Source organism: Arachis ipaensis, chromosome B1 (assembly GCF_059453495.1).
Source record: "Arachis ipaensis isolate K30076 ecotype BB chromosome B1, ASM5945349v1, whole genome shotgun sequence".
Classification (NCBI taxonomy): domain Eukaryota; kingdom Viridiplantae; phylum Streptophyta; class Magnoliopsida; order Fabales; family Fabaceae; genus Arachis; species Arachis ipaensis.
Genome location: NC_142436.1, coordinates 138,411,416 through 138,438,480, shown reverse-complemented (window position 1 = coordinate 138,438,480; position 27,065 = coordinate 138,411,416). Strand labels below are relative to the sequence as shown.

At 36.8% G+C, this 27,065-nt stretch overlaps 3 protein-coding genes across 3 annotated transcripts; all 3 read right to left on the bottom strand.

Moving 5' to 3' along the window:
• Window positions 1-38: 38 nt before the first annotated feature.
• LOC107613473 (sodium/hydrogen exchanger 6-like) lies at window positions 39-4,384 on the bottom strand. Its single transcript, XM_088499574.1, has 20 exons — window positions 4,051-4,384; window positions 3,933-3,957; window positions 3,727-3,812; window positions 3,507-3,618; window positions 3,335-3,397; window positions 3,165-3,184; window positions 2,968-3,062; window positions 2,730-2,758; window positions 2,596-2,627; window positions 2,448-2,495; window positions 2,302-2,362; window positions 2,126-2,223; window positions 1,964-2,039; window positions 1,822-1,841; window positions 1,466-1,563; window positions 1,242-1,351; window positions 1,016-1,123; window positions 693-784; window positions 502-581; window positions 39-377 (listed from the first exon to the last, which is right to left on the bottom strand). Exons 1-20 carry the CDS (start codon window positions 4,368-4,370, stop codon window positions 307-309), a joined length of 1,644 nt encoding a protein of 547 aa, XP_088355700.1. The 5' UTR covers window positions 4,371-4,384; the 3' UTR covers window positions 39-306.
• A 12,346-nt stretch (window positions 4,385-16,730) lies between these two features.
• On the bottom strand, window positions 16,731-20,331 carry LOC107637222 (endoglucanase 25). The gene is made up of 6 exons (XM_016340659.3): window positions 19,453-20,331; window positions 18,914-19,227; window positions 18,375-18,836; window positions 17,788-17,923; window positions 17,497-17,669; window positions 16,731-17,411 (listed from the first exon to the last, which is right to left on the bottom strand). Exons 1-6 carry the CDS (start codon window positions 19,832-19,834, stop codon window positions 17,010-17,012), a joined length of 1,869 nt encoding a protein of 622 aa, XP_016196145.1. The 5' UTR covers window positions 19,835-20,331; the 3' UTR covers window positions 16,731-17,009.
• A 123-nt stretch (window positions 20,332-20,454) lies between these two features.
• On the bottom strand, window positions 20,455-26,910 carry LOC107619853 (endoglucanase 25-like). The gene is made up of 5 exons (XM_088503099.1): window positions 26,893-26,910; window positions 26,710-26,769; window positions 24,294-24,474; window positions 23,875-24,044; window positions 20,455-21,164 (listed from the first exon to the last, which is right to left on the bottom strand). The coding sequence occupies exons 1-5, from the start codon at window positions 26,908-26,910 to the stop codon at window positions 20,745-20,747; spliced, it is 849 nt and encodes a 282-aa protein (XP_088359225.1). The 3' UTR covers window positions 20,455-20,744.
• Between the last annotated feature and the right edge of the window lie 155 nt (window positions 26,911-27,065).

Here is a 27,065-nt window from a genome sequence, read left to right as displayed (position 1 = left end):
TAAAAAAAAGATGTAATATTCAATATATAAAGATCAGATACTAATGTTCCACTAACTTGCTGCATTGAAGTCATGATGAGTTAAGCATGCGTGTGTGGTTAGATTGTGTTTATGAAATCCAAGCTTCACGACAGATCAGATCAGAGACATACGATCATTAGCTTCCAACCTAACGGGACAAACCCTACAACTTCCTATGATCCTTCACTGAGCTGTGACAATCAAATCCCATCGATCAAGCTCTCTACAGATTGCATGATTCAACATCAAATAGCATTGACCATGTCCGTGTAGTTCCCTTAAGTTTCACGGAGAATAATGTTCTTGCTGGGGATCATGGAATCCCGCACTTCTAGAAGCCAGAAGCTCAACCACTTCTATTGACCACGAACAAAAGTTAACATGCAATGCATCATATCATATATTTAATTCATTCGAGAAGTTGTAAGATAATAACCAAATAAATCATGGTCAATCACATTAATGGCAGGTCAAACCTACCTTCTTCTTCATCATCTTCGTTTTGACTTGTAAAGAATGGGGTGAGGTAGTTCTTATCTAATGCTTTAAAAGATGCAGCACTACAACAGATAAGAAAAGCAGAGAGCAGTAGTCAGAAGTAGAAAAGTCATGAAAAAGAGCAGTTACTTGAACGCATTTTTTGTCATTAAGATTCAGAACTCATATAATACCTGTTTAATTCTCGAAGCTTCAACTTGATTTTGCTCCCTGGTGATAATTCTTCCTTCTGAGGAGAAACATAGCTGCCATTGCTTTCCTCAAACTTGTGGAAGAAACGGAAAATATTAGTTAAGATAATCGCTATTGTCCTTTACTAGGAAAACAAATTAAATCCAAAACAACCATGTATAAACGAACACATACAATTTGTAAGGATTCAACACCACATTAAAAGCTTCCTTTCCACATGCATATCAAACACTTGGGCTATATTACGCAAGGAACAACACTGATGATTAAAGACAGCAAAAGAGCCTCATCTTGAAAAACTTACCTTTGTGATCTCACCTGAAGGCAAAGGGCTCTCCTTGCTATTAATTTCACCACCTACAACTTCTAAAGCTTCCAGCATGGTACCTGTTGAACCACCAATCAGCAATACCTAAAAGAAAGTAAACAAGTTTATGTCAAGCAAGCATCTTACTCAACCTCTTTTTTAGTTTATTTATTATTTTTGTGCAATGTTTAGCTTATTGGATGACAACCATAAATATGCATACCGTCAACATGACAATTGCTGTAGTTGCAGTGAATATGGTCTGCCCATGTCCTTCAGGAAGATCATGAACTGATTGTAGAGCAAGGGCAAAGGCCATTGCTCCTCGAAGTCCTGTTTGTTTTCATGAAGTGAAAAACCTAAGTGATCTGGCAAAGAATTAAAGATCACACCAAAAGCAGCGGCCAACCAAACTTCCCCAATATAGTCAATGGTTTACACTCTTACCACTATACCATAGTGCTTTCTGGTGCTTTGGTGGTATCTTTTGCTGTTGAGGTCTGACTAAGTTGATCAGATATGCGCAACAAAAGACATTGGCCGCCCTGTATAAAGCCAAAAAAAAAAAAAAGAATAGTAAACAGTTTTAGGGAGAAATGTGAAACCAAAGCATCAAAGTGTCTGAATTCATGCAATTCATTGTGTTGTAACCAAACTAAAAAAGCAGAAATGTACAAATGTCTCTGTTATTTTATGAATTCATGCAAATCATTGTGTTGTAACCAAACTAGCTCAAAAAGCAGAAATGTACTAATGTCTCTGTTATTAGTAGCTTATGATGATAGCAACTGGAGCTCAAATACCTTGCAATTCCAATGGATATCTGAAATACCCAACAAGAAAGTTAAGGAAGAAGACCGAAAGGAACTTAAAATAAATAGGCTAATAGAAATCAATGGCAATTCAAATTAAAAGATAACATCCAAGGATCAAGTAAAAGGATACAACTGAGAAGCAAATAAATCCAACATGTGACCAGCTATGTTTCTCCATGGCAATATCAATCCCCATGTATATAAATCTGTAGATCATATGAAAAAATGGTTTATCAGTTGGAGGAAATATCAAACTCCAAGAAGTATAATTCTACTAACAAATCCTACTTACACAAATGTCTCTGCTAATGATGATATTAACTCGAAGAAAGAAGAGACAAATCTCTGAGAACTTCTAGACAAGTTTGAATACGTGTAGTGCTTCATGACCTAAAAAAAGCAGAGACATTGACAGAAATGCAATAAAACACAGATATAAACTTCAATCAAAGCATAATAAGCACTTACCATTCCCGTGAACAATATTGATACAATACCAGACAAGCCAAGACCTTCTGCAAGCATGTACCTAAGAAATGAAATAGCTTGTAAAAGAACTTTTTCTAGGCTTCTATGACAATTTAATAAAGAAATAAGCCCGGGAGATTACTTACGAGAAATATGGGAAAAGTACAAAAAGACAGCTCTCCAAGTTCTGAAGGCTAGATAAAACCGAAAACTTCCCTAATCAGTATTTTCCATAGATATGATGCGAACTATCCAATCTTGAGCCGAAGAAAAATGAGTTCATAAAATACTTACCTGTCAATACTCAATCCTGCATACTTAAATAGGTTCTGAGAGTTAAGGTTCCTCAATCTATTTTGACTTCTAAGTATCTAAAGAATCATGCTGCACATATATTGGACAAGTATAGAATTTATTTAAAAGGATATTAAAGCAGATATGAATCCAACTACACCACCTGCAAAGCGAACAAACAACTTAGGAAAGGTGAAAAGATATTAGATATCAGCTAACAATAAGTTCACCCTCTTTCTCAATCATCATCTTTCAAGAAAATTTGGCATACAATAAAAGTGATATGAAACAACACCAAACCATAATACAAGGTAATAGAACAACCTTAACTATTGCATGAAGGCTACGTTAGGTGAAATTTGTAAAACTTACCAGCAGACATCGACCCAACAAAAGTCTCCAAGAATCTAACAACCACCATGAATAAGTTCTGTCCAGATGGATGAGTTTTAACCAGTGACATTGTTCTGAAAAGTAAGTGTTCTAGTTGGAGGGAAGTCTAATGATACTTGGGTTTACTTTGAAAAGAGCATAATATACCTTAGAGGTCAAGATACTTAGATACATACCTGTACAATGAAATAGCCATCTGCCAATTGCCGAAAGGAGATGACGAAAGAAAAGAAGAAAAAGATCAGTTAGTAAGTAGCAAGACCCAAACTTAAATCCCAGATAATCAATTACTTTCTTAAAATAAAAATTATGATAATAATAAGAAAAGTTTATGAAAGGATCATACAGCATCATTCAGAACAGACTCTCCAAAAACCAGGGCATACAAATTGACATCAGTGCCAAGCTCCTACAAACAAGGCAGCATGAAAAAGCAAACTGAAATGGATGCTACATATTTAGTGTGGATAAATACAATAATAATGTTGAGTCACTGATGTGGAAGAGTGGAGAATAACCTGAAATATGGAGAGAACGGTAACTGGATCAGTTGCAGAGATAAGAGCACCAAACATTAGGCACTCAACGAAAGGTAGTCCGTACACGAGGTGTATAAATCCACCAAGGAAACTGCATGCATTGCATATTATGATCAGAAAATTAAAGCATTATTGAAGTATTGAATATTGATCATCATAACTCGTAATAATGTACCGTGTCAAAGAAAGAAAAACTTACACAAGGACACCAGTTACAACAGAAGCTAGAAAGGTACCGAATATAGCAAAGGTGATAATGGCTCCAAAATTAGAGAAGAAAGGTTGCTGTGGAGTCCATTACAATACAATGCTCGGAATTAATAGGTTAACAAAAAAAAAAAGAAGAAGAGAGAGAAATAGAATAACATAAAAAAGAACAGAAGGTGTAAGAAAGGAGGAGCTTACCGGTGCGAGGCTGAAACCAGACTGAGTAAATTGAAGGAGGGTGAAGGAAACCACACAAAAAAATTGAGAGAATGAATGAAATTAAGATAAATAAAAAAGAAAATAAAAAAAAGGATATAATATTATGGGAGGGAGCAAGAAGAGGAAGAAGAACTCCTCGTGGAAATTGAACCAGGCTCTGATGCTGGTCTGAGTGTGGGAGATGTTGGCGAGGACGCCGACAAGCAGGCCGATGAGGAGGGAGGCGCTGGCCTCCGGAACCACGTAAATCTTCTTGCGGCGGAGGACATGGCCAAGCACGAAGGCCAGCACCAGCATCATGATCTGCAGCAGAATTCCCAGCCCTGCCGCCTGCTCCGCTTTGCTCGCAACCGTCTCCGTGACCACATCCGCCGCTCTTGCCGGTGATATATCGACATCCTCAATCACCATTCGCATATCCGCTCACGCTCGCTATTCTATACCTTCAGTTAGAGTGAGAATCAGAATACGGTCATTATTTGTTCAGGAAGCCAGGAATATGGTTGGGCAGTGGGGCCCATTTGTGTTTCGGTTACTGACGTGGCACTTGAAGCAGCACCATTCTGTCCTCTTAGTTTTCTCTTTTTCAGTTTCATCCACTTTCTCAATCATCATAAAGCTGCCTAGCTCTAGCTACCTAGCTACCTTATTGTCACAAAAGTGCACTCTTGACTTTATCTATTTTTTCATCTTTATAAAAAATTTAATAAAAATAGTGTCTTGTAGTTAATAGGCTAATTTATGCAGTAATTGAGACCTAGCATGTATTATGCACAGTTATGACATTATAGCGTATTATTTATAAAAAATCTAGGATTCAATTTGTGGCGTAACAAACAAATCAAAAATTTATATTTGTTTGAGATACAGAATCTAAGATCTAATTTATATATTTAAATTTAAATCTAACTCTCAAATATTTATTTTCTTTAAAGAAAAAACACATCAAATTTTCACATGGTTTAAAAACACATTTGAAGTCTAATACCAAAATTGAAAAACATAGTTAAACTAGACCAAATATTTTTTAATGATTTTTAAATAAAGAAAAGTCTAGGGGCAGCAACTTTTGTGTTTTCTGGCCAGCACTTAACCATCAAAATAAAAGTGAGTGATCTCCCACCATTAGATGTAATCTCACACTATTAAAAACACTATTAATGACCAATTGATTATTACAAAACACCAAACTTACTAGCCCCCTAACATTCCTCTTTTAAATTTACTTATGGAACTAGTATGAAAACTGATATAAAAATTAATATTTCATCCTTCAATAATGCTGTGTTTTAAATTTATGTATGGAATTAGTATGAAAACAGATATAAATTTAAAGTTTTTAAAAATACTACTAAATAAATCAGAATTAAATCAAATCTTCTAATAAATTCTAACAATAAAACAAACTAAACATAGATTAAAAAGTCTTGAAACACGTATCATTAATACGGAACACAACTAGGATAAAATGAAAAATAAAAAAAAAATTGATGAAAAATCAAAGAAAATTAGGAACTCATCTACCTCAATTTAATTTTTTTATGCAACCATTAAGAGAATCACTCTACTTATCCTGTTCTCATCCAAGTTATAAAAAAAACTCAAAAAAATTTTCATTCGTCAAAATTTAATTCAAAAAGAGTAACAAAGAGTCTTTAAATAGGTTCCTAACAGATCAACCTAAGAATTAGTGAAATCTTTCTATATATCTAATTTGAATTTAAATATCAAAGAATAATTTAATTTAAATCAGATTTGATTTAAATTTACGGGCCTGCTACACAACTATGTAACCATGTAACTAAGTTGGCCCAAACTCAAAACAACTAAACGCGCTTCCCAATCTCATTAAATAAACATGACTTTCACGCGCCCCATTCAAACGAAAATAACTACTTCATTCACACTTCATTATGAAAAAATGTTTCTTTTTCTTCAACACACACGAAAACGCTCTGTCTCTTCGAATCTCTCTCAAAATCACTCAAACTTCAATCACATTCTCTGTGGAAACTACTACTGTAAAGGAATCGGAAGAAGATTTCGCAAGTAACAACCATAAACAAACAAAAACAGCAACAAAGACTACCAAAGGTATGAGAAAACTACTGTTCATCTGAAATCTTGCAATGTAGCGTTTCGCTTAGTTGCATTTTAGTTTTACTGGTTTGATTTAGTTTGTTTGGTACATTGAACTATTGTGAATGATTTTTACAGTATAACTAGGCCTTGGAATGAAATTTGTTGTTATTTTCATTCAATTCAGTGCAACTAGGGCTTTAAGATATACGTGCTTGTTCTTATTGGTGTGGATATTTAACTAGAGCTTTGTTACTATCTTCAGTACTTCTTTTGCATGGAAGAATACTATTCTTATTGATTGAAAGTTGATCATCATTTATTAACCACATGAACGGTTTTCGGTTCGGTATCCTTTGTGAATTTGGTTCTGTGCATGAGCGATTTTCGGTTCGGTGGGTTGTGAAATTTTAATTGACTTGATTAAGATATACATGCTTGTGCTTGTTGATGTATTCAATGAAGTATTGACTAAAATTTTCATTACAGCAAAACACAACAAGAAAATGGCAACAATGAAGGAGAAGGCACATTATAACGTAAGGAGATTAAATATATTTATTCGCTTTTATTCGAATAATATCTATTTTGTATTATAAATATATCCTCACATTCTGTTTCAAAACTTGCAGAAAACTCACTATTGCAGATGTCAAACAAAGGTATATCAACAGTGTATAGGAAAATGAGTCAAGGGGAAATGAGTCAAGAAAAGAAAGATATTGTGGAAGAAATGGAATTTGGTGCCCTGGCAAATGTCCCAGAAATGAATGTCTCTAATACACTGATGAAAGAATTGCTTGATCGATTTGATGAAGAGAAAAGATGTCTGAAAACTCTCCAGGGAAAAATATACATAACTCTTCAGAAAGTAGCAGCTGCTATCAGCATAACCAACGCAGGTAATACATTTTCCACTTACTGCTTATTTTCAGTTTATTGGTGTCTAGAAAATTAAACTGACCGTTTTTGACTGATTTTTGCTATTAAAATATTGTAGGGAATCGTTTTCCTGAAAAGGTTGATTACAACAACCTGAATCCAGCAGACAAGGAATGTGCTGGATATGAGTGTAGAAGGAGAGGAGAACTGGAAAAAATTCAAGATGACTTTTGTTGTCTTCATACAAAAGTGCTTCTTGCTCCCCACAACGGTAAGTGTGGCTTCCCCAATCCATAAGTTACCGATCTTTCATGTGGACAACATTCAGGAATGGAATTGGGCAAAGCATGTGCTCAACTTCTTGATGAAAGGAGTTGAAAACAAAAGAAAGGAAAAGAAATAGTCTGTTGATATAGCTGTATTTTTGTATTAATGTTGATATATTTCCATGAAACCAAGTTTCTCCGTCCGTTTGCACCTGATGCTCCCCCTACACCGTGAGTGGCCCATTGGACAAGGCAAATGATGCTTGAACGGATTTCATCCGAAGTAACAGAACCATTGAAAAATACTCTACTAAAATTCTCCCAAAAATTTGCTTTCAAATGCTTTTAAAATACTCTACTAACTAAATAAACTTCTGTTTTAGGTTATAATTAATTTATTTGTCCTACTTGCAATTGTTAGTTTGTTCATTTGAATGTTTCTGCATTAAGAAACATTTTTTTTTATGATTAAATAGTTGTCATGTACTATTTACCATATGAACATTTTTCGGTTCGGTGGAAATGTTTTATTTGGTTCACCGGATTGTTAATGTGTTTTCTTGGTGATTAAATAATTGAGTCCTTGTTTCTGTTTTAGGGAATTCTGTATAAAAAGAAAAAAAAGAAAGAAAAAACAAAAACAATTAACTTAGACAAGAAAGAAAAAGAAAAGAAAATAAAAAAAAATTGTCGAGACGAATTCTTCTTCAGAAGAAGAAAGACTTTCCGAATCTGAATCCGAAAGCCAGTAAATTTAATTTTCATATTGATTTTATTTAACTTGTATTTGTTTAAATATGTTCTTATACGCTTGTTCTTATGTATTGCAGAGAAGAAGAAATAAAAAAAACCGGAACAAAAAAAAAAGAATTGGTGGTTAAAAAATAAACCAAAAAAACAAAACATATGCCGATAGATTCAGAGAGCACAAGTGAATCTGAAAGCAAGTATTAGTACTTTAATTTAGTTCGGTTCGGTGGTGTCTGTCAGTTTGGTTGACTTTATTGTTAGTGTCTTATCTCCGGTATAAATTCGATGTGTTTATCTGTTTTCTAGAGAAAATGAAATCGAGAAAACACCCGTAATAAAAAGAAAACAACCGGAAATGGTGGCAAAAACACCAACCCAACCTGACAAGGAGTAAGTTTCTTGAATCATAAATTTTTTTATTGATACTTACGTTCTAGATTCCTTGATACTTATTTTGTGAACTTTCAGAACTGAACAAGCAAAAGACAATGCTGCAGAAAGAAGAAAACGAGCATTGGAAATGATAAGAGAAAAAAGATCAAAGAAAAGAAATGATGGAGCTCAGACAACAAACATTGCTCTAGATCAGTTTGACTCTCCAAAGGCACAAAATGAATTCTCTCAGACGTAAGATTCAGTTTATTATTCCGGAATTCTTTTTCTTTCTTTGCTTACTTTTGCTACAACCTTTTCTAATTCCTCTAGACTTAATTACTAATATTTATTTATCTTCCTTAGAGTGCCAACTGTAAATCTGGATAGTGAGCAAATATTACAGACTCAAGGAAGCTCTACACCTCTTGTAAATATCGCGAGCAAAATCAGGTAACTTGGTTCACTGCATATTGTACTTTTGGTTCAGTGGTTGGCAAAAATGATTTTATTGTGTTTCTAGACCTTTGCTTTTAATCTTGGTTTCTAATTTTAATTTGTTATCTTTTTTTTTAGGAAAACAACCCCGGAAAGCACGGTAAAATATTTTAGAAAAAAGAAAATCTTCCTAAGAAAGACTCTTAAAACTCCACCAGTGTAAGTTAAAAATATTTATGTTACTCTTATAGATTTAGGTAATAATTTTTGTTTAATTAATCACAAGAAAAATATGTTTAAATGTCACTAGAGCTACACCTGATTCTGAGCTACAAATTATTGAGTTTCGACAAGAAACTCCTTCTCAACCTTTGGAAGTGTGAGTTTTTGAATATGCAAATTTCTATTTTTCAAAAAAAATTCTAATTATTCAACATTAATTTTATCCTTATTTACATTCCCTAGACCTCCTCTTGCATTGTCTCTTCTAAGTTCAGTTCAGGAAGAGTTGATCAAGGATGACTTCATCTATGTCCCTCCACAAAAAGAAACACAACAAACTTCTAATAATGAGTAAGTTAATAAATATTTATTCACCACATGAATCTTGTTCAAAGTGTACTGCTTATACATGGTTTAATTATGGTTCAGTTGAAACCAGAAATGAATTCAATGTGTTCTTGTCTTTGGACTCTCTTCTATTTATTACAGCTGCCCTCCAAAACCCAAAAAGCAGGGTGTTACAGTGCCTCTTACGAGTTCTGTAATTGAAGACTTATTCAAAGATGACTATGTGTATAAAGTTTCTAATGAAGAGTAAGTTTCACATAAAAATTCTTTTTATTAATTTTAATAGTATAGGATAATAATTTTGGGTTGTTATTGAACTGTTTTCTATTTAATGCAACAGCCCTGCCAAAGAACAATAGCAACAATCCAAAGAACCAACAGCACAGCAATCCAAACAAGAAGTACCTGTTGATGTGTAAGTTTTACTGGTTATATAAATACTGATAATGTTTACTGTTTATACATGGTTTAATTATGGTTCAGTTGAAACCAGAAATTAATTCAATGTGTTGTTGTCTTTGAACTCTCTTCTGTTTCTTATAGCTGTCCTCCAGAACCCAAAAAACAGGATGTTACGGTGTCACTTACGAGTTCTATTATTGAAGAGTTCTTCAAAGATGACAATGTGTATGAAATTTCTGATGACGAAGAACAACAGCAATCCCAAGAATCTCCGGTGGCATGGAAATAAGAACAACAAACTCTAATCTTGTCATCATTTGATAGGTATGTTACTTTCTTTTCTTTAATATCATTTTTCTTTAATATCATTTCTGTTCACTATAAGTTTTGATTTAAGTTCACTATTTGTTTAAATTTCAGTTCACTGCAATGATTAAATATCATTTTTGTTTAATATCTTTGTTAAATATCTATCATCTTGCAGTGCTGCTCAACCTAGGAAAAGGGAAGATGAAAGGCCTTCCTTTAACCTTGGGATAAGTCCACTAGCATCTCAACCAAGTCAATCCTCTCAACTGAGTGCTTTACAACTTAAAATCCTGGAAGAGGCGGTGGTAGATGCTGGAGTGACAACAGCATTAAACTTTGCTGAAGCAACAACTTCAGAACCAACCTTACCAGCTTCTGAAGTTTACAAAACTCCGGAGAAAAAGAAAAAAAAATCACAAATGAGTTGATTGAAAAGTGTTATCATTGGATGACACATGTGAAACATACAAAAGATGGTAGCAATGAATATGATCCAATATTTGTCTTGAAACACGAGGTACTTTACGAGGGATTAAGAGAATATTTCATGTCTCTAATGCCCAAAGAACAAGTGCATACCACGGTAAATTCTTTGCCAATTGCATTAATGTTAATGATTTTTCTAAATAATCTTATATAGTATATCTTATAAATTTTCATCCTGTAGGTGGTTTGTATATACATCATGATTCTCAACAAAATAAAAGTTCGGCGGTATCAAGAACTAATATACATTGTGCCACTGGATATTATGGTAAGCTAAATTTCTTATTCACTGCTGATTGCTGTTCGGTAGAGTGGAAATGTTAATATTGATTCACCTGATTGTTATGTGTTTTGTTGAGTTATTTTGCATAAAGAAAACTTTTCTCATGATAATTGAATGTTTTTCAAGTATTATTCAGCACATGAATTGTTTTCAGTTCGGTGCATGAATTGTGTTGGGTTCAGTGCAAATGTGATTTAACTGATATTCTTTTTGCAGAATTTTATGTTGGAAACACATGACGAGTCCTACATTGATAAAAGTACAAACAAGGCCTACCGGTTCGATATTGAACAGTATGCCCACCACCATCAGTTTCTTGACAAAAGAAAACTTGCATCACATCCATTTGTAAGTTGTAATTTCTAAAAATTCTTCGATAATTCTCTTGTTTGGTATTGTTTTGACTGAAATACTTTATTATTTTCCCAAACTTCAGCTATTTGTGCCAATTTGCAATGGAGCGCATTGGTGGTTGTGGATTGCCGATGTGAACAAAAAGAAATTCTATATGCTTGACCCTATCAATAAGCTGCAAGAAAATATACCAGATTTGAGGAAAAAACTGAATAAATTTGTTGTAAGTTATTTTCTTGTAAATTATTCAAATTATTCAGTAAATGAAATGAGTTCAGTTGAGTGTTGTTGATTTATTTTTTTCAATTTTTGCATACCTTTCAAGGATTAATAATTTCTCAGATGAGGGTTTATGATGGGGGAGAACCATTAATGGAGGATGGATTGGGAGTAGAAGCAGAGTATATCCTACTAAATGGTCAACGTACAAAGTAAGAATTATTCTCTTCTATAGTACTATTTTTAATATGTTTTATTTTGTACACTATTAATAGTATTATACTCAATTCTTGCTTAGCTATGATTGTAGGATATATGTGATGAAATGGCTTGAAAAAATTAATCCACAAAAGATCAGAAGCAGAAAGAGATATAAATCTAGAGCTTGGACACAAGTTAGTACTTTCTAAATTTATAAACTTCTTTCTTTTCTGATTTTAGTTGGGTTCATTTCTTATGTAACTAATTCCTTTCAATTGAAATGTAGGGAGAGATTTGATAGCTTCAGGTACCAATATGGTCCGCACATTCTGTTGCATGAAATGAATAAAATTAGAAACCAAGTGATTTGGGAATCTGAAGGAATAAGACTAGCAATATACTAGGATAGTAAATATGGCATATACTAGGATTAGCTGTTTGTAATTAACAATATGGCCCTCTCCAATATGGCCCTCTCCAGCCCTTATTGTAAATTCACATTTGGGAATTTAGATAGTAAATAGCATATACTAGGATTAGTTGTTTGTAATTAACAATATTTTGTTTAACTTGTTTAAAAAGTAAAAAAATGCTTACTTCAAATGTATATATGTGAATATTAATCTAAATGTTAATGTTAATATTTATATTTAATTCAACATGGATTACCCATCTGAGATGTTAATTTATATATCTATTGGAACTGTCTGACTACTGTTTTAATCCAGGTTCTCAGTGATTGCAATCATTGTATTTACCAATACATTATGAACTCGAAAAGAACACAGTGAACCGAAATTAATACACTGGGAGAACCGAAATATTGAAACACACTGAACCCCTAAACCTTGAACCCTAAACCCTAAATACTAAAACCAGAACCCTGAACACTGAACCTTGAACCAATAAACCCTAAACCCCTAAAACCCTAAATCCTAAACTCTAAACCCTAAACCCTCAACCCTAAACACGGTGAACCGAAATTGATACACTTGGCGAACTGAAAGTTTGAAACACACTGAACCCCTAAACCCTAAACTTTAAATCCTGAACCCCGAACCACTAAACCCTAAACACTAAACACTAAACCCCAAACCACTAAACACTAAACCCAGAACCCTAAACCCTAAACCCTAAACATTATTCCCAGAACCCTGAACACTGAACCCTAAAACCATAAACCTTAAACCCCTACAATCCTAAACGCTAAACCCTAAACCCTGAACAGCTAAACCCTAAACCCTGAACCCTAAACCATGAACCTTAAACTCTAAACACTATATTCATCTAATTTTTTTTAGACTCCTTTCTGCATACCGAATCGAACACATGCACATGGTGAATCAATTTTTTCGTAATTATCGAACCGAAAAGTTACTCACATTTACTCACAGTTACTCAAACTCACAGTTACTCACAGTTACATATTATCAATTCAATTCAATTAAATTCAGATATAGATCACCTCAATCCATTCAATTCACTTCAAATAAAATTAGCAATTTCATTCCATTGAATTCAATTCAAAATTCAATGATCCAAACCTCATCAAATTGATGTGTTTCAGAAGAATTATCCAAATTGCACTCATTCAACTGATTTGAAGTTGATTTATTCATTGTTTCAATTCAGAAGTACAGATCGAAGAAAAAAACGAAGAAGAAGATGAACGACGAAGCTAATTACGTTGAAGTCGATCCAGATCCATAATGCAGAGAAAAAAAAAACGAGAATAGAGGAGAACAACGAATTTAATTAGGTTGAAGAAGAAGAAGGAGAACAGGAAGAAAAAGAAGAAGAACAAGAAGGCGAAAAAGGTTTACGTTGAGAAAGGTTGATTACGCAAAATAAGGATTATGTTATATACGTTATATGAGGCGCGTGTAAAACAAACGAGTGTGTGAGGCGTGAAGTGGAAAGTACTTGGATACTATCCATGTAATTTTTACATGGATGTAGAGCTTTTCCGTTAAATTTAAACTTTTTAAAAATACTACTAAACAAATAAGAACTAAATCAAATTTTTTACTAAATCCTTACAACAAAACAAATTAAAATTAAATATAGACTAAAAAGTCCTCTTTCTCCACATTGTTTAAAAACATATTGAAAACCCAATACCAAAATAAAAAAGAGTGGTTAATCTGGACCAAATATTTTTTAATGATTTTTTAAATTTACGTATGGAATTAGTATGAAAACTTGTATAAAAATTAATATTTCATCCTTCAATAACGCTGCGTTTTGAATGCTGTAGCCACGCTTTGCTTCTCATCTCAATGCAGGAAATCGTTTTCTCAAGTTTGGGGATCGTGCAGGTTCATCATCGTAGACATTGTGGTATCAAATTTAAATGCAAAACAAAAGCGGTGAAAGATTTCTCTGTGCATTCATTTTTTTTAGCTCATAAACCCTAAATGCAGAAAAAAAAAAAAATTTCAGGCTTAGAATTAAATTTTATTTATTATATAAGCTTGCTTATTTCATTGTTTTTTTAGTTATAATTATAAATGTTCATGCAGAGGATCCCATGCTGATGAATTTCTGAAATTCCATTCTTCAATCTTTGTACGTAATTCTGCATCTGCATGCAGTTACAAGGCATGCACAACATCTTCGTTCGGTGCACTCTTGTTTCTGTTGTAATGTAATGTGGATCTCATCTGCCAGCAACAATAAGACTACACAATTCCCGGTATTTTGTGATTCTCCTTTCAGAACGTTAAAAATGTAAACTAGACATGCAATTTGAATTTCGAAGCATAGAATTATTAGACTCTGCAATTTGCTGATGTTCTGCTTTTGTTTCCCTGTATAGCATTCTGGAATCACAATGATCACCGAAGAATCGTCAAAGATGTTGGAAAATATTGATAGCGAGTATGATAAATTGGTCTTACCTGATATACCAAGGGCTGAAGAAGCCGAGATGTTGCACCCTCAAGCAAAATCAAAAGTTAAATCTTTGTGTTGGTGGATGAAAACATTGTTATGGTGCTGCCTCGCTGTTATACTTGCTACTGTTCTTGTGAAATGGGGAGTACCATTTGCTTTTGGAAAGGTACTTCCTCTTCTTACAATGATTCTGTTCTGGTACTACAGTCGCTTGCAGTGAGTTATTGCCAACTTTGCTGTTTCAACATTTCATATTATGACTATTTCTCGGGTTTTAGAATGATATAATACCATTAGCATTTGATTTCATATGCTAATTAATATGTTGTGGCATGGATGAAATTCGAAGGAGCAGTGTAATAAGGAACTCTTTTCAACATGTCACTAGGAAACTTTTTCTGGTAATTATCTTGAAGGGCGTGAGAAAAATACTCATAACACCGTTATCTTTACTACTATTCTATCATTTGTATATGAGCAAGCAGCTTAGTATGGACCTGTGGATATTCTTGGCCCTGTGCATCATCATGCATTCAAGATGGATGATTGGAAAACTATGATAAAATTCATACTTTGAAGCGTTGAGGTTTCTCATTGCAGGTTCTTTACCCAATCATGGAGTGGGAAGCTACTTCCTTTGGCCATCCTGTTCTTGCCCTTATACTTGTTGCTTCTCTAGCTTTGCTGCCAGTATTCTTGCTTCCTTCGGGCCCCTCTATGTGGCTGGCAGGGATGATTTTTGGTTATGGCCTTGGCTTTGCTATAATAATGGGTGGAACAACCATTGGGATGGTCCTGCCTTACCAAATTGGACTACGGTTCCGTGACCGCATTCATGTAAGTCTCTCTGTTTCTTATATGATAACAAATCCTCTAAAATTTTGGGTTGTGTTTTCTCAAAGTAGGTTTTACATTTTGTTTGTGATCTTTGGTTCTGTATTGTGCAGCAATGGTTAAAAAGATGGCCTCGTAATGCAGCAATGATTAGGCTTGCTGGGGAGGGAAACTGGCTCTATCAATTTCAAGTGGTTGCTTTGTTTAGGCTCTCACCTTTTCCCTATACTATATTCAATTATGCTGTTGTGGTGACTAATGTGAAGTTTTGGCCCTATTTATGCGGATCAGTTGCTGGAATGGTGCCAGAAGCTTTCCTCTACATATACAGGTTGACCTTTGGCCCTTTAATGGCTTAGTGTGTACTGTAGTAAACTTCTACCAGTTTCACCATTTTATTGAATATAAAATGCTCTGAAGAAAAATAAAAGGAGCTATCGTGGTAAAGAACTCGTGTTATTTCTTTAGATCAAACCTGGAGTTTTTTTTTTTATTTCCATTTGTATGAAAATATGAGAACTTTGTGAGTTTTCATGGATCCCAATGTGACAGCTTCGAGCTGGTTTGTTTAATTTATTTTTTGAAATAGACTTACATATGTATGTGTGTTTGTTTCCTGCAGTGGTCGATTAATGAAGACATTGGCTGAAGTAGGGTTAGGGAAGCGTCACCTAAACACTCTGGAAATTATATACAGCCTTATTTCTTTCATCATTTCAATTGTTGCAATTGTTGCCTTCACCGTTTATGCAAAGAGGACCTTACGTGAACTCAAAATGATAGAGTTGAATGATGAAGTTTCCTTGAATGGTGAAGTTCCCTTAGTATCTGAGGGAGGTAGTTGTGAAATGAGGTCACGTCCTCTTGTGAAGTCCAATAGCTCGCCTCAATTTTCATGATTGTATATATAACAAGTTGCTATAGGATACATTCTTTTTGAACTCCAGGCTTTCTTTTTACGTCCATGATTGATCAGCTGATCACTGTAAATAGTTTGAGGAATAGAAAAGCAAATCAGCTAATGCGTTCCGCTGATTTTGATTTGTTGTAAGAGTAAGTTACTGACTCATTGCAGAAGACACGCTTGCCACTGGCCATCTTGTCGAACGTATGCTATGCAAAAATAACTAGTTATCTCTTGCCTCCTATGAGGGAAAGGGTTCCTAAAATCTGTTCTAATCTATTTGGTCATGTATAGACTCTGCATGTTTTTTGTTGGTTATTTCAGGCTAAAATCGATTCTGATTCCTTTCTATATATGACGAGGGTTTCTTGTTTCCAATACTGCTCAAAGTGAAATTATAAAAGGCCAAATTGGTTTCTAGCTGCTGGGACTGTCCCCGTGCAGAAGAGAACCACAGGCAAGAAATTTAAAACAAATAAATTACGCAAACCATGAGTTACTTATAATATAAAAAAGGTAAACAGAGTCTGAGATAGGTAACTGTAAGATTGTAAATTGTAAGTGTCAGACTTCCATGTTGTTCATTCTGCAAGTTTAAAGAATACAAGATTTGATACATATGTACTAAGTATATAACAATAATGCTTAAATGAAGAAACACTCACAAGTACCTCTATAAATTCTTAAGGCTAATCTCAAGTCAAAGATGTTCTCAAAGGCCTTATCCCACAACTTCCAATTTGTCCATGCCAACCAATGAACTGATGTCGCTACGGTACTTGGTGGAAAGTGATAATGAACGGCATAGCACCTTATGGTTTCCATGGTGCTGGAGGTGGTGGTGCTGTAGGAAACATTGGGGGTACCGCAGAGAAAATTGTATTTTTGTCAATCCCTATGTTTTTATCACCTGACAATGCTACAAGTGCAGCAACTAAACCTGCATTTCCTGCAAGAGTTGGCTCCGTGTAGTTGTAGTTTTTACGGACATCATGGAAACCATCAAACTTGTCAGGACCAGCAGCCATAGCTCCAACAATTGTATTTGGGTTTGCCTTGGATGTATCCCTCCATTTCCAGCCTCCTGTACAGCTATACTTAATGTGGTTCTTTGGTATAGAAGCACCTCTGTGATGGACATGTTTTGGATAGTGGTTACCAAAACCAACAACATAGCTCATTTTGCGAGGGTTCTTCCCAAGGATGTAATTTATCTACAAAATCACCCCAGGAAATTGGCAAAGGAAGTTAGCAGAGTTAATGTTGACAAAATTTGAAAGCAGAATATCACGTACATACCTGGGTCCTTGCAAAGTCTCGAAGAGTATCAGCCGAAAAGAAATTGGGCCCGCAATACCATCCAGGTGCATCAGCAGCTTCAAGATAATCACTGAATAGGGTAGCCAAAAAGGCTGCATTTACAACATATTGGAGAGGCTGAGGCCTACCATGGTTTAATTGAATCAAGCCCCCTGAGTGCCAAGAAAAAAATACCCAATATTCACATTAGAGTAATAATTGGAGGAACTTACAGAGAAGGAGCCCAGATACAAGTGTTGAAGTAGAATTTTATTTTTCTTTTCTTTTTACCTCTTGTTCTGTTAAAGCTTGAGAAAACTGGTAGGAAGGAGCACATAAAAATCTTGGTCTGATTGTGAAATGTACTTAAAATTTCTTCATATGGATAACCAGGACTCAAGAACAACCTCAACCGGCTCAGAAGAACCTATATGCAGGATGACAAGATTAAATTACTAACTCCTGTTCATATGACTAGAACTCATAGCTTCAGAAAGTCGAGCAAAGCAATCAAAAGTATTTGGTCAAAAATGCTTATGAACTACAGCATGATTAAAAACAAGGGAACATCCTACATATTTTGCAGCAATTCAGTCCAAAAGTAAAACGAAAACAGATTTCATTTCTGCCTAAGGTGTAATTATGGAAGCCAAATAGATAAGCCAGTGAGAACATGAATATGTCTTATGCCAAAATGAAGTTAAGATCAGAAAAACAGATGCCAGAGTAAAATCCATCACATTATTCAGCTCAGAACTTAGCTTGAAATGCAAATTTAATAAACTTCCTGCAGTAGAGATTTCTCCATTGATTTACAAACAACTTGAGTAAGCTTCGGACACCTTACAGGTTATAACTGAAGGAGCACTAAAAATTACCTGAGCACCAGGAAGCTTGTTATCCCAGCTCATTACACCATAATCAGGGCCTCCCCAGAAAGCACCAGCATGCTTGGCAATGCCAGGTTTGGTGGCCAGATTAAGGTAGGAAGAATTACCAGTGGCAAAATACATCCAAGCTCCTCCCCAGACAAACTCATCCCAGTAGCTGGTTGAATTGTAGAATGTTGAAGCCTCGGTACCACGTGGACTGTATCTTCCTCTGCGGTCCCTCGAGAACTTATAGAGTGTTGTGGCACCATGAACAAGTTTCTGCGAATAGACTTTATTGTCCTTAAACACAATGGAGGCAGAAGCTAACGCAGCAGCCATCTCTGCTGCAAGATCCGAGCAACTCGAGCATTCGGTGACAGGTCGTGTATAATCAATGTCCTCCGGACGAGTCCAGCAATAATGATCATTTGGAGTGGTGCTCCCTCCAGAAGTATCCCCAGATCCAACCTGCCAAGATTGAAAATAATCACATATGAGATGCATAGTTCAAAGTCAGTTGGTTAGTTCAAGGCGAATAAATCTACCTGTGCAGCAAGAGTGTCAATGGTGTCAGCAGTACTGTTGAAGGTCTTGAGAAGGTAATCAGTCCCCCATTTAATGATGTCCTTAACATGGGCGAGCTCGCCGGCAGCTTCGTATTTGGCACTGTATTCAATAACACTCCAGCTGAGCATGGTCAGGGCAAAGGATTTAGGGAAGTGGAACTTGATGGCGTCTCCGGCATCATAGTAGCCACCCACCAGATCCTTGATGGCGGCAGATACCCCGGGGCCCTTCCCATCTTGCAGACCAGAGTTCCCTCTCCAAGAAACATTGTTATGCTTTGGGAGTTTTCCAGCTACACGCAACAACAGCCACACAACAAATCAATATCAACATGAAAAAATGTTCAATCTTCAGTGACTGACTCTGACTGATGTTGATAATCTAACCCTAATCCTAATCCTAATTGATTTAGCGTGGTGCCATCAATCAACATCAAGGTAGGTGAAAATGAAATTACTGAATTAGGATAAAGTGAGATCTAATTAAGGAAAGAAAGAGAAAGGGTGGGGCTACATACAGCGTTGAGCGTTGAAGAACATGAGAGCCTTGTGGAGGGCGAGGGTGTAGTTGTCGGGAGGAGGGGCCTTGTGGTGGTGGCGGGGGACGGTCTTGACGATGAGAGTGATGAATCCGGCGAGGAAGGCGGCGACGGCGATGGTGCCGACGGTCCAGACGAAGATCTTGCGGCTGACGATGATGCAGCCGAGATCGACATACTTCTTCTTCTTCTTGGTCTCAGTGGGGCCCAGCAGCCAGCTCTGCTGTGTCTCGTCGAGCTGCCGTGACAGCGCCGCCCTGTCCAAGTCCTGCAGGTTGCGGCTCCGGTCGTCGTCCGTGGCGGAGTCTGTCCCATGGATCTCCAGTGGTCCCCCCCATGGATCCCTGCCGTACATACTCATCTACTCCTCCTCCTCCTCCTCTTATTATTCAGTTCAATTCCAAATCTCCAATGGAAGAAGAAGACAGCCTCCAATCTACTCGCTACTAACTTACTTGCTTACTTACAATCATAAATCATAGACATATAAATAAACAAATGGGATTCTCCGATCGCCGACTAAAGAAGACTAAATAATGAGTGGACTTGCTAACTATCGAATATTTGATGAGCTAATATTCCATTCTGTTTCTCTCCGTTTCTTACTTTCTTCTCTCTCGTTCACTTTATTTATTTTCTTTCACAGCTAATCTCTTTGTCTTATTTTATAATGTAGATAGCTCCCAACAAAAATAAATAATTTTCTATTGTTTAGTTCAATTAAAGTTTTTAACAGAAATGAAAATATGAAAAGGGATGGATATTAGGAAATCACATAGTGGCGGTGGTGCCTGGCTGGTGTTGGTGAACGCGGACAAGTGGTCTAAAGTCAATAATGTCATATTGTCATGTGAATTGAGAGAAGGACTTCATTCCAACTATGCCTTCTAAATAATATTATATTATTTGAACCGTTGGAGACACTGGGAATACAGCTCACACATGGACAATGACCCTAGCCCAACCCAACCTTCCTTAACATATCTTTTTCCCTATTATCATCATCTTTTATTTTATTCTACACGAGTTGTCATGTAAATTGAATACATTGTTACATTCAGAAAAATTATTTCAGGATACACAACCTAAGCAGCCGGTTGATGAATTATTTTTAATTCCTTTATTAATATCCACATGCAATTGATTTCACATTTAAAATCTAAAGAATACAAGAATTAATGTCCATGTATCCATATGCATATTTGAAGAAAGACGCTTATTAGGAGTGGTGACCGACTGACCGGACCGGGGTGGATATATATAGGAGCTTGTTATGGTTTCCAGGGTGCTGGAGGCGGTGGAGGAGTGGGAAACATTGGAGGAATGGCGGAGAAGATGGTATTTTTGTCAATAACGGTGGCGGACGTGGTTTTAGCATCATGATGGGCAGAAAGGGCGACAAGTGCAGCGACTAAACCTGCATTTCCAGCAAGAGTTGGCCTTGTGTAGTTGTAGTTAGTACGGACATCATGGAAGCCATCGAACTTGTCCGGACCGGCAACCATTGCTCCAACAATTGTATTTGGGTTTGGGTTAGATGTGTTCCGCCATTTCCATCCTCCTTTACAGCTGTACTTAACGTTGTTCTTTGGTATGGAAGCACCTCTGTGATGCACATGTTTTGGGTAATGGCTACCAAACCCTACAACGTAGCTCATCCTCCGAGGGTTCTTCCCCAGTATGTAATCAATCTACAATAGACGAATTCATTATCATTATTTATTTAATTATCACCTTGATTTAATAATAACGATCACCTATACCTTGGTCTTTTTTTTTTAATCAAAGGGAGCTCAACACAGCAGAGTGGAGCAGATAGCAAAGCTATAGTAAGAATAAAACAAGATAACATACAACTTCTAGACATTGTGACCTGGCCATCAACACCCAAATGGCTCAGCACCACTCCATTCTTCGTAGAACGTAAACGATCTGTTGATAATGTCCCCCACTCTTGAACTCTTATTTCGGAAGAGCCTGTCATTCCTTTCTAGCCAAATTGTCCAGATAACAGCAAAGAATCCAGTGAACCATCTCTTCCTATCTACCTTCCTTCCTAGAAAGCTCGTCCAACTCTCAAAATGTTCCTTCAAAGTACCCGGAAAGCTCCACCTTTGTTGAAAGGCCATTAGCCAAGCACACCACACCTGCCATGTAATCTCACAACTAAGAAACAGATGATACGCGGTTTCCACAGGCTTACCACAGAGAAGACACCTATTGTCCTGCTGGTCAATAACCCGTAATCTGCACAGTCGATCCTTTGTGTTGACCCTTTCGACTAACGCAAACCAAGCAAGGAGTTCAACCCTCGGGGGGACAAATCCTTTCCAAACAGCACTAGTGAAGCTATAGCTGGTAACCTCCTCCGGTAGGACTTCGTCCTGCATCACTCGCACAAAGGATTTTGTTGAGTAGTCACCTGTTTTATCAAATTTCCATACCACACTATCTTCCCTCCCATTTGTAAGCTTGAATGACTGTAAGATCTCATGAAGCTGGTGTACTAAGTCCAACTCCCACTGGAACAACTCTCTCCTCCACTGGAAACTCCAAATCCACACTAGCCCATCCCAAAAGCCACAGTCTGCTATCACAGATTCATGAAGAGTTAAGATCGAGAAAAGCCTAGGAAACATATCTTTCAATACTCCAGCCGGTAGCCATCTATCCTCCCAGAATCGGATTGTTCTGCCATTCCCTAACTCCATCGACAACCCACTGATCATCTAATCTCTCAGCCCTGGCTTACTAACTTGTAGCTGGCATATATCCTTCCAAGGACCCCCTCGCGTGGGAGTAGGCTGTCCTCCCACCGTTCTTGTAGGATGCATATTATTACAAGAGCATACCACTTTCTTCCATAAGGGACAGTCTTCTTTCGAGAACCTCCACCACCACTTAAACAGCAATGCAGTATTTCGAATCACCGCATCCCCAACTCCCAACCCACCTGCCTTCTTTGGAGCCATAACCACTTCCCACTTCACGAGCGGTACCCCGTATCTCCCATCCTCAGTACTCCACAGGAACCATCGTTGCAGGGAAATCAGCTTCTCTGCCACTGTCTTTGGCATCTTATATAAACTGAGGTAGTAAATCGGCAAGCTACTAAGAACCGCCTTAATTAGGACCAGTTTACCTGCTTTGTTAAGAGTTTTTGCTTTCCACAAACTCAGTTTGTCTTCCACCTTATCAATCACCGGTTTTCATGTCTTAACCAGTCTCGGATTTGCTCCCAGGGGAATGCCCAGATATCTGACTGGTAATGAAGCCTCTTTACAACCCAGTAACCGACACATCCTCCGGACCCACATCCTCTCACAGCTGACCGGTATAAGGCTGGACTTTTCAAAATTAATGGCCAATCCCGACATGAGCTCGAAGCATCTGAGTAGCCGATGATAATTCCTGATGGTCCCCTCATCAGGCGGACAGAAAAGAATAGTATCATCTGCAAACTGCAAGTGAGACAACTCAATATTATCTCTACCAAGCAGTAACGGAGTTATACGGCCATTCCTCACCGCCTCTCCAATCATTCGATGCAAAACATCCACAACTAACACGAACAGAAATGGGGACAACGGGTCACCTTGCCGTAGACCCCGTTCCATTTTGAAAGGCTTTGAAGGTGATCCATTAACAAGCAATGACATAGATGCAGTGGTGACACACTCCTTTATCCAACCTCCCCACCTCTGGCCAAACCCCATCTTCTGCAAGACAATATCCACAAAGCCCCACTTGACTCTATCATAAGCCTTTTGGAAGTCCAGTTTTATTATTACGGTGCTCTTTTTTCGTGTTTTTAGCTAGTGCACTATTTCACAGGCGATCAGGGCCCCATCATGGATTTTCCTGCCCTTAACGAAGGCGCTCTGAGTCTCTCCTACCAACCCCGGCATTACCTTTCGCATGCTCCTAACCAACACCTTGGATATGACCTTATAGACACACCCCACCATACTAATCGGCCTGAGGTCCTTTATTTCTCTGGCTCCAGTAAACTTTGGCACCAGCGTAACCCACGTAACATTCGAGTCTCTAGGAAGTGTAGCCGAAAGGAAGAAGCCTAGCACCGCATCAGTGAACTCCCTTCCTAAGTCATTCCAGCATTTTTTTATGAAGTTCATGTTGTACCCATCACTACCTGGCGCCTTTGTTGACTTACAATCCCACACTGCCTCCTTTATTTCTTCAACAGTTGGCAGCATCTCTAGCTCCAGTGCCTCTTCCTCGTTGATCTGCTTTACAAGCCCGTCCCTGAACCCAATCACTGGCGATGTCTCCTGGTGGTACAACCCCTTATAGAAGTCTCGAATAGCCGTCTTGATCCTCGCCTGGTTCCTTATCAACCTCCCATTAACCATTAAGGAATCAATCATATTCGACCTATACCTGGGTCTTAGCGAAGTTACGAAGAACACGAGTGGGATCTGTGGGAAAGAAATTGGGTCCACAATACCATCCAGGCGTATTGGAAGCATCCATATAATCACTGAATAAGGCTGCATTCACTGCATATTGGAGAACCTCAGGCTTCCCGTGGTTTAATTGAATCAAGCCCCCTGATTATAACATTACCAGAAGACTCCCGCTAGGTAGACAATGACATATATATACAACATGTACAATAGACTTTTTATCTAACCCACTTATATTTGAAAATAATAATAACACTCAGATAACTTAATTGTAATTTCTAAAAGAAATTTACCCCCAATTCACTCTTTTTACCGTGTTACCTTACCACCAAAATACTTCCTCCTCGCTTCTCACCTTCCCCCATACCGCCGCTTAGCTGTCCAAATCGGAACCTGCAGCAGCACCTGGAACACGTCTGCGTTGGAGACCCGTTGTTTGCGATCGATCTCCATCGGTAGCAGCGTCGGGATTGCAAGCTCGTTCCTCCTTGCCGACGAGAGTTGCTGGGACCAGGCGCCGCGCTTGATCGCCCTCGGCGGAAGCATCACCGGTGTACTTTTTGCAGCTGCGTATCTATTTCTTGTTTCGCCAATAAACGTGTTCCAGAACCTTTTCGACCATCCAAGTTGAGTGCTTTACTTTCTTCTTTTCATGATTACTCCCTGCAGTTGGTACTTGTTTTATAGAGTGTTTAAGATGTTTATTTTTCTGAAACTACATGGTGAAAAAGAAATAAATGGAATTTTATTATTTTGGAGGATGAGAAATTAGATGTTGCTTGAGATTGTTGCAATTGATTTAACAGTTTCGCCGCCTGACGTGAACTATTTACCGGGACCAACACGAACAGCAGAACTATATCGTCGTCGAGCACGTTAAGTGGGTTAGTTTCTTCCTTTCATGAAACATCATTCACCTTGCAGTTTGTAGTGTAGAGAGTGTATGTTACTTATTTGCTTGATTTTACATGGTGAAAATGTAGTATATAGAATTTTAGTATGTTCGGGCATGTGAAACTAGTTCTTGTTTGAGATCATTGCAATTGATATAACTTTTGAGCGGGAAGGTTGAAATAAGGTTGTTAAGCTAGTTTAAATAGCATTTTATTTTTCCGTCCGGTGTGGACCTTTCGATGCGATGTTACGTAAACCAGCTGATCACTGGTTTCTTATTCTTGACCATAATTGGATGGTTACTTTAGTAGGTTATTGGATGTTCGGTGATAATGATAAATTTTTTTTCCATGTAATTGGATGGTTACTTTAGTTGGGTATTGGATGTTTGGTGTTCATGATAGATTTTTTTTGCCTCTTTAATTGGATGGAAACTGTAGTAGGTAATCAGATTGTTGGTTTTCACATTCACATGTATCCATGCTTGATTATAGTTTTTATTTTATTTAGATATGCTTATTACATGGTCCACTTGAGGATTGAATCGGATGTTGTTTTTTTTTTTTTTGTTAATTCTTTTATGGTTTGTATTTTTTTTTTTGTAAAATAATGCATGTATGATACGAATATGGCTTCTGATATGAGATACCAAATACTAATTTTAAGTGATATTGGTGGCTAATTTAATATCTATTCGCGTTTCTGTCTCTGGATGTAAACATTGAGTTATGGGGCTGCCATTTTGATGAATCGAGTTAGAATATTTAACATAAATGATTGTTATCTTGGTAGCTGATTGACCCGGTCTGTTGGACCAATTAAACTGATGCTGATGGAATCCTTTTTGTTTATGGGTGTTATACATGTATTCGCTGATTGTTCTTCATGATAGATATTTTTACTTGTTTAATTGGTGGCTTAATTGAGTAAGAAGTCGGATGGTTGGTTTTCACAGTCAAATGAGTGCTTGTTTGATTATGGTTTTTCTTTCAATTATAGTTTTTGCTTAACTGATTTACCCTGGTTCTGATCTGAGTTAGAAATAACCATTTTTTTTTACTGAAATTAGTGGTTAATTTAATATATATTCGGAACAATATTGCTGGCTGTAGACATCAATTTATTGGGCTGCCATGTTGTTGTAAGGAATTTGGATTCGGTACCAAATATTGACTGGATTCTTTAAATGTTACATTGTCGTGTTATCTATCTTGTTTATTGGTTATTAATTTGAAAACATATTGCAATGTATTTCAGGTGTCAGCGGCGTGACATCAGATTGGTTTTTATTTTTTTCCCTGTGCAATTAGAGGGACATAACCGTGGATCCTATATAACTATTGTTAAGTTGTTGTGATTGTGTTTTTTTGGATTCTCTTAAGCATAATGATTGAAAGTGAAAGTTACCATCTAGATAGTTATTATTATGACATTTTTTTAATTATGAATGTATTTAAGGATATATGTTTTTCATTTTCCTATTTTGAATGAGTTGAATTGGTGAAGCATTGCCCTCATGATATTTGATCTTGGGACTAGTTAATTTGATTCATTTTGAACAGATGCAACAGTGAGCTAATGGATGAATGTGAAACCTGACAATCCCTTGTTCTACTTCTATGATATTGAACATCCGGTTATATGTGAAAAATGAACATCCAAAATCAAGCAGAAATGAACATTCAGATTGACTGAAAATACCGTAGCGTTATTTTTTTTCCCTATCACGACCAAATACCCACTAAATTAACGTGTTAATGGAAAAGCTTTTGCAAACCACGATAGTCAGTTAAGTCATAAATAGCATTCATCACATAGAAATAGAAAGCCAATAATAATCATCCGCATTCACAAGTAAATTGAACATCCGATCGCCTATAGAAATGAACATCCCACGTGTCTGTTTGAAGATAACCATGTAGCCAGGATCCATCTCTTCACTTCCAACCTCAGTAACATCCAATAGTGACATGGCCTATAATCATGAAATAAACACCCAAATCAAATCATGAAAACTATTTAGATAAACAATTAGTAAATGGGATGCAAAAAAATCCTCTCTAAACTCCATAGAGAAAGATACACAAATATAACTGACCCACATCATACTACCCATATTAACTTGGAAAAAATGTATCAACGTCACTTATTGATAGTAACTAAATTACTTATTTTATTTTACCTATTATATAAGTATTTTAACTATCCCTATTCTCTGTACTACATCACACTGTGTACCACCAATATCAAAAAGCAACACATACAACCACC

Coding starts and splice junctions, on each gene's coding strand:
- LOC107619853 (XM_088503099.1), bottom strand. Junction 24,475..26,709: donor AGATGGATCCTGGCTACATG/GTTATCTTCAAA, acceptor AACAAGAAATAG/ATACGCAGCTGCAAAAAGTA. Junction 21,165..23,874: donor GTAACTTCGCTAAGACCCAG/GTATAGGTCGAA, acceptor CGTCTATTGTAG/ATTGATTACATACTGGGGAA.
- LOC107637222 (XM_016340659.3), bottom strand. CDS start 19,834: ATGAGTATGTACGGCAGGGATCCATGGGGGGGACCACTGGAGATCCAT. Junction 19,228..19,452: donor GTTCTTCAACGCTCAACGCT/GTATGTAGCCCC, acceptor TGTTGCGTGTAG/CTGGAAAACTCCCAAAGCAT. Junction 17,924..18,374: donor ACAAGCTTCCTGGTGCTCAG/GTAATTTTTAGT, acceptor TCCTGCATATAG/GTTCTTCTGAGCCGGTTGAG.
- LOC107613473 (XM_088499574.1), bottom strand. CDS start 4,370: ATGCGAATGGTGATTGAGGATGTCGATATATCACCGGCAAGAGCGGCG. Junction 3,398..3,506: donor CCGTTCTCTCCATATTTCAG/GTTATTCTCCAC, acceptor CCTTGTTTGTAG/GAGCTTGGCACTGATGTCAA. Junction 1,352..1,465: donor GAAAGCACTATGGTATAGTG/GTAAGAGTGTAA, acceptor GAAAACAAACAG/GACTTCGAGGAGCAATGGCC.